Source organism: Crocuta crocuta, unplaced genomic scaffold (genome assembly GCF_008692635.1).
Source record: "Crocuta crocuta isolate KB4526 unplaced genomic scaffold, BGI_CrCroc_1.0 scaffold179, whole genome shotgun sequence".
Classification (NCBI taxonomy): Eukaryota; Metazoa; Chordata; class Mammalia; order Carnivora; family Hyaenidae; genus Crocuta; species Crocuta crocuta.
Window position 1 is genome coordinate 4,131,872 of NW_027551568.1, and position 6,357 is coordinate 4,138,228.

The 6,357-nt window shown below is 52.5% G+C and overlaps 1 protein-coding gene across 2 annotated transcripts in view; it reads right to left on the reverse strand.

Moving 5' to 3' along the window:
- Positions 1–6,357, reverse strand: part of KIAA0232 (KIAA0232 ortholog) — a 48,841-nt gene that overhangs the window by 16,681 nt on the left and 25,803 nt on the right. For both annotated transcript variants that reach the window (XM_077750540.1, XM_077750541.1), the window contains exons 3-4: positions 3,049–3,115; positions 1,817–1,898 (exon numbers count right to left, since the gene is read on the reverse strand). In XM_077750540.1, the coding sequence (XP_077606666.1) occupies positions 1,817–1,898; positions 3,049–3,115 (149 nt within the window). The remainder of the gene's footprint in view (positions 1–1,816; positions 1,899–3,048; positions 3,116–6,357) is intronic.

Consider the following 6,357-nt stretch of genomic DNA (forward strand, 5'->3'; position numbering starts at 1 on the left):
ACAAACCATGAACTTTAAAAAAATGAGTAACGCAGAGAAATGTGCTTTACATGGAGTCCCATATCTCGAGCACCTTTATGCTCGGCACAGAGAGGAGCACTCTAAGAATATTTAGAAACTAGGGAAGATGATGGTTTTTATCTTCAAAGTTTTAATTGAGAAGTCAACAAAGGACAAGTACGGTGCAGTGGAAAGAATGTCGGCTCTTGATAAGAAGTATCTGCATTTGCATCTCAGCTCACGTCACTCACTATGCTTGTGCCCTGAAGCTCATCATCTGATGTCCCGGCCACGTTCTCAGCTGTAAAACGGTGACCGCAGGACTTCCCTCACGAGGCCGCTGGGAGCACGGGGAGGAGGGGGAACCCCCTGGTCTGACTAGCTGTGTGACCTCGGGCATGTGACAGACCCTCTCCACGGCCCAGGACACGCAGGCAACACCGTGACCTACCTCCCAGAGCTGTGAGGAGGGAGGGGACTGATGTACGAGAGGAGCTGGACTGTTACGTGACTGCTGTCACCATTGTTCTTCCCTCAGGAGACAGGCCGGGCAGTGAGTCAGATACGGCACGGAGCAGGGAGGGCGCTCGAGTGTTTGGGAAAGAGGTTACTGGCGCAGCCTAGAGCCACTGGGAAAAGTGGACACAGCAGAGCCCTGATGTTCCAGAAATGTCACTGTCTGGGGAGCCCTACGTGTGAGGCACGGGAGCCTGTGTGCACATGCTGGAAATGCAGGGGGAGGGTCACGGAGCCGGCTTCTAGAGGGCCCGAGGAGTAGAAGACGACTCTCCACTCTGCTAAGAAGCTGGGAGCCAGGGCGACTGCAGAGCGAGACAGATCGCCAACGCCAGCAAGTAGAGTCGGGCGGCCTGGGGGGCACTGTATCCTGGGGGGCAACAGTGAAGGTCACACACGGGTGAGAAAAGGCCATGTTTTCAAAGGGCCTATACTTAATTCTCCTTTCCGGCCTCTACCGGAGCTACCTCATGGAAATGCATTGTGAGCCTCACACATAATTTTTAACAGCCCGGGAGTCACATTAAAAGTGCAAGAAAACACAGGTGAAACGGAATCCAGTAATACAGGTTCCTGAACCAAATATACCCGTAATGTTTCCTTGTAACATATAATGGGTATTTTAAAATATTAATGAAATCTTTTACATTCTTTTTGATACCAAGTCTTTGACATCTGAGAATTCTGTATTTACAGCAGATCTCAACTTGAAGTGGCCACATTTCAAGTGCTAAACGGCCACACGTGGCTCACGGGGGCCACACCAACCAGTAAAAGTGATTTTCACCTGAAGTTCTACAAGTTCAGAAGATTCAAATAAATTGTATAATAAGCAAGTTCTGCTTTTGAAGCAGCCGATTCAAACAACCACCTACAAACAAAGGACTTGGGGCACCTTCCGGAAACAAGCTGGACAAGTCAATGACCGGCCCCCGTTTCTCTGGCGGCAGCAGCGGAACCCCGGCTTCCCTGCGTGCAGAGCAAGGACGCGCCCGCGTTCCCATGGCCGTCTCCGGGGACTGGCGTGACGGCACACGGGCGGACGGTCAGTGACAGCCGTGTTCCACTCGCTCGCTCGGTGCACAAGTCCTGATTCAACACGTATGACAAGGACAGGACTGTCTCGTTCACCTCTGAATTCTCCGTGTCACGCACACAGTAAAGTGCTCAACACGTGTTTCCTGAATTACAAAATGGGAGACTGAATACAGAGCAACGAATCAGAACTGTAAAGCACACAGCAGTTGTTAGTCTGAGTTTCAACAAGGCACATTTCATGACTGAATACAATCTTACATACATTTCCACTTGATCCTTTGCTGTAGGGGATAATTCTGCCTCGGGAGAGGGAGACCCCTCTAACTTTTTGTGAATCTTCTCTTCTGTTATGAAACAAAAATTCAGAAAGATTTGTCGTATATCTAGTTAATAAATGCTCCTTTTTTTTTCTTTAAGTTTCTCAAATAACTTTAATCAGAATTTATATAGGCTTGAAAAGAACTCTATACCCGTTTGTCTTTCTAATAAAGATCTACTTCTTCACAGCACCAGAGGGAACTCTCTAGCTCAGCCAGGCTGGCGGCGGGCTGAGGGGAGAGCTGTCCACCTCGTCACTGACTGAGGGCTCTCGAGGCATCTGACTGACACACTGAGGCCCCTGTTAATTCCAGCAGCAGGAGGGGGAACTTCTATTTCGAGCCCAACAGTACTTTCTCACTAAATCCCCCACGCGCGGACTTTGTACTGACTCCTCTCAACGGATAAGAATCTGTTAAGAAAACCCATTACAATCAGCTCTCTGTCCCAACATCCGGCGTGAGCACGGGCTGGGTTTCGAGTAAAATCGAAGCAAAGGGCTACAGTCTCAGCTTAGCTCATGGTACCTACTGCCTTAGGTTAGAAACAAATCAACTGTGCCCCTCAGAGGAAGGCTCAAGGGTCACCGGACATCAGAACGGCCAGGAAGAGGACACAGAAAACCATGACCCTCAACCTTAATATGCAGCTTTCACTCCAAGGGCCTGCTGGAAAGTTGGCCCAAGAAGCTGTGGGGATTCACGAAGCAAAACAACTTTAATGAGCTTCAAAGACTGCCTTTCTGGAACAATCCAAGAGTCAAGGCAGAACTTCCTTTCAAATCTGAAATAATCACTGTCAACACCTTGGGAGGCCTTGATGTCAACGGCAGATAATTGCGGGGACAAGGATGGCAAAGAGGAAACGTCGCTCCCCATCCCTGGGTTTTGATGTGAAGATGAGCCTGTACATCCCCCCACTGTGAGGGCGCCTGTGGACTAAGTGATGCATCTCAGAGCAGGGGCCTGTCTATAAGGGCCGCTAAGGGTGACCCAGAGCCACTAAGAGCCAAAGACGCGCATGCTGCCACCACGGAGACGCACTGAACACACTTTCTTGCCCTTGTCTGTCTCTGGCCAACCCCAAATGCTCTCGATCCACCCCCTGGGTGCCCGCGGCACCGCTGTGCGAACGGCCTAATGAGTGTGCAGGGCACCCCGGAGGCTGTGCGCTCACCTTGCTTGCTTTGAAGGTCCTTCAGCCTGGAGCAAAGCTCCTCCACCAAAGTCTCGATACCAGAGCTCTGCGTGGGAACAAACACACACGTTAGTCTCCTGCACGTACCAAGAATCCGGTACTTGTACACCTTTGTTTTAACATAAGGGTCTTCCAACTCTTTCATGTACCAAATGAACTACGTCACCAATACTGAAATGACACAAGAGTCGAAAAACAACAGGTTTGCCGATCCAATCTAATGTACCTATTTTACTAATCAAGCACATGCAGCGGCCCCTACTGGGAAGATGTGAAACTATAAATCTGCCTCCCGGAGTGGCCGGCCTTTGTGGGGGTTCGGCCTTGAGCCCTCATCATGCGGCTAATGGTCGCCAGGGAAAACAATATCCGATATCTGCGTGAGGAGGTTCTATACCAGACTCATTATCAAGGGGAAAGAAAATCACAAACATCGTACGCAGCTCTTCCAGGAGCTCCTGGTCTAGAGAAAACAAGGCAATTTTGTTCTTTTCTGAAGCGAACACAGATGACCGCAGCAAAGAGCAGGGCAGAGAGCACACCGCGGCCCTGAGCGAGGGTGAGGGCTCTGTCTTCTCTTAAAGGTCACGAGCAGGGCACAGGAGAGCCTGAGATCGGGAGGGAGACGACAATAGCCGAAGTGCACAGAACGACAGGTGCTGGAAACAGGCACAAACGAGTACTCGTTTGCCACGGAGGCTTTGAAACTTTAAGCAGAAAGGAAGGAAAGTCCTTTCTGGGGTCTGAAGAGAGAAAACGTAGTCCCGGGGACCTTCACTCTGCGGTCGAAGGTCCTGTTTAAACCGGAACGGACTGTCTCCTCGGTGGGTGCCGCCCGGACAGGTGCATGGCCTCCGCTCCCCCCACCGCCCTCATGGGGCCTGGAGGGGCTAAAAATAGAACCGCTCCCCATTCACCGAACTCAAAATGACTCAGCACAAGTATCACAGAAATCCTCAACAAGAAACCGCGCGGCTCCCGCCTGAACGGCAAGGAGCAGAGCGCAGTGAAAACGGTTACCAGGAGACGCTGCCAGGCCCACCCTATCCCCGACATACCACAGCTGTTAGCAGGGGGACGGACAGAAGGCGACCGGGAGAGGGCCGCGGAAGAGCTGCCCTTCCCTTAGAAACACCCCGAAACCCATGGCAGATGTTAGTCATAAACACAGCTCTGAGCACACAGCTCCATTGGCAAGACGCTGCTTACCATCACGGTCAAGGTGTGAGGACCAGGGCTGTTTTACTGCATTTCCTCCAGACCACGAACCTAACACCGCTGTCAGCTGACTCGCTGCCTGCATGCCGTTCTCTCCAGTGAGCCGATGTCACCGTGTTTCTAAACCGAGCGCCAGCCTCCAGGGCCGAGGGCCGAGCCTCTCGGGATCGCTCCGCGACTTCGCTCGGGTCCCTACGACGGCCAGCCATTTAATGTTCGTTCTACACGCAACCACTGTCATAACTAGTGACCAGACGGTATTTCTGTTTTCTGCTTTGTCTTGGAAATTACCTCCACACATCTGTGAAGGTCAGTTGCTCTGGACAGGCAGGCAGCTGAGAAGTACATGCATTTGCTCTTACATCCACATGGCAATGCAACAGTGAGCTCACTCCTGAACACGGAAGAAAGCAGGCTCCACCCCCCTGCTCTGTCCTCTCTCCCTGAACCGCGCAGAATCCTACTTAGATTAAAAGTAATCATCAGGGGCGCCCAGGGGGCTCAGTTGGTTCAGCCTCCAACTTCAGCTCAGGTCATAATCTCCCAGTCTGTGGGTTCGAGCCCTGTGTCAGGCTCTGCGCTGGAGCCTGCTTTGGATTCTGTATCCCCCTCTCTGCCCCTCCCCTGCTTGTGCTCCGTCTTTCAAAGATAAATAAATGTTTAAAAAAAAAAAAGGTAATCATCAGATCGCTGGGCTGGGACTGTGAGGAACGGAAGGGGCCCGAAAAGCAGCAGCGCCCCCTGTCGTCTGGCGGCAGCTGCTGGTCAGTGTTGGTGTGGCGCTGAGCAGAAATTCTGCGTGTTCTCCCCAGCACGGCAGGGGCTGTTAGAGGGCTCACTAGCATGCCATTCCCGCGAGGGCACTCAGGGCTACCTGAGACCTTGGTGTCTGAAGAAACAGAGTAAATCAGACTATGTTAGGGACGGCTGTGATGAAGAACGTGCTGCAGGTGCAAAAACTGCTACCACTCCCACCAAACTCCTAACCGCACCGCTTATAGGCACGGCCCAGGGGCCCATGAGCAGGTGAAAAGCCCCCGCCCCCCGCAGGGTAAGAGCACGCTCAAATTCAAGTGGCAGCCCTCCGAATCTGGAGACTGGTGAAGCATAGGACCACGCACCCTGCTTCACCAGTGGCTCAACCACCAGTCGTGAGCATGGTCATGAGCACGGTCGTGAGCACACCTGGCCCAGGTGAGACCGGCAGAGAGCCAGGGCCCTGTCCTGCCGGGGTTTACACTGCAGTAACCCCTACTTCCCAGAGGTAATGGGCTCCCGCGTCCGTCTGAAGTCACACCCTGCCACACACTCACCGGGCAGCAGGACGTGTGTGCTGCCTCACCCATGACCCTGAGACCACACTTTCCCCCTCAAGTTTCTCGAGGCTCAACCAGGATGATGTACATCCAAGGCCCCATCAGAATGCCTGTCACACCAGTCCCCTAAACGCCGGTTCCATTTCTAGATTCTGTCTATGTTTTCCATTTTCCAGAACCTTACTGTTGGATTCCCGGTTTCTAAAATGCCTTTAAATTTTGCTCTGGGGGCACCTGGGTAGCTCAGTCGGCTAACTGTCCGACTTTGGCTCAGGTCACGATCTCACGATTTGTGGGTTTGAACCCCCTGTCAGGCTCTGTGCTGACAGCTTAGAGCCTGGAGCCTGCTTTTACTTCTGTGTCTCCCTCTCTCTCTCCATCCCTCCCATGCTTGTCCTGTCTCAAAAATAAACATTGAAAAAAAAAAACAAACTTTGCTCTGATTTGAGTTTGAGGTTGGACAAGTAAGAAAGACCACTAACCTGACCCAGGCAACCCCAAGTCCTCTGCATTCTGCCTGACAGGCCCCCCTCCCCCGCCCCCCGCCTGCACGGCCACACCCTCTCACCAAGGCTGGGGGCGGAGCTAAAGACCCGTGCTTTTGCCAGGGACCCAGGCTCAGTCAGACACTGCAGCTACTGTCCCACTGCTTCCGGCAAATTCTTTTGTTCGTTCCCATCTTCAGGATGTCTCCGCCCTCTGCCCACCATCCATCCTCCCCATCACCAGCATAAAGGAAACAGGCCATCACATG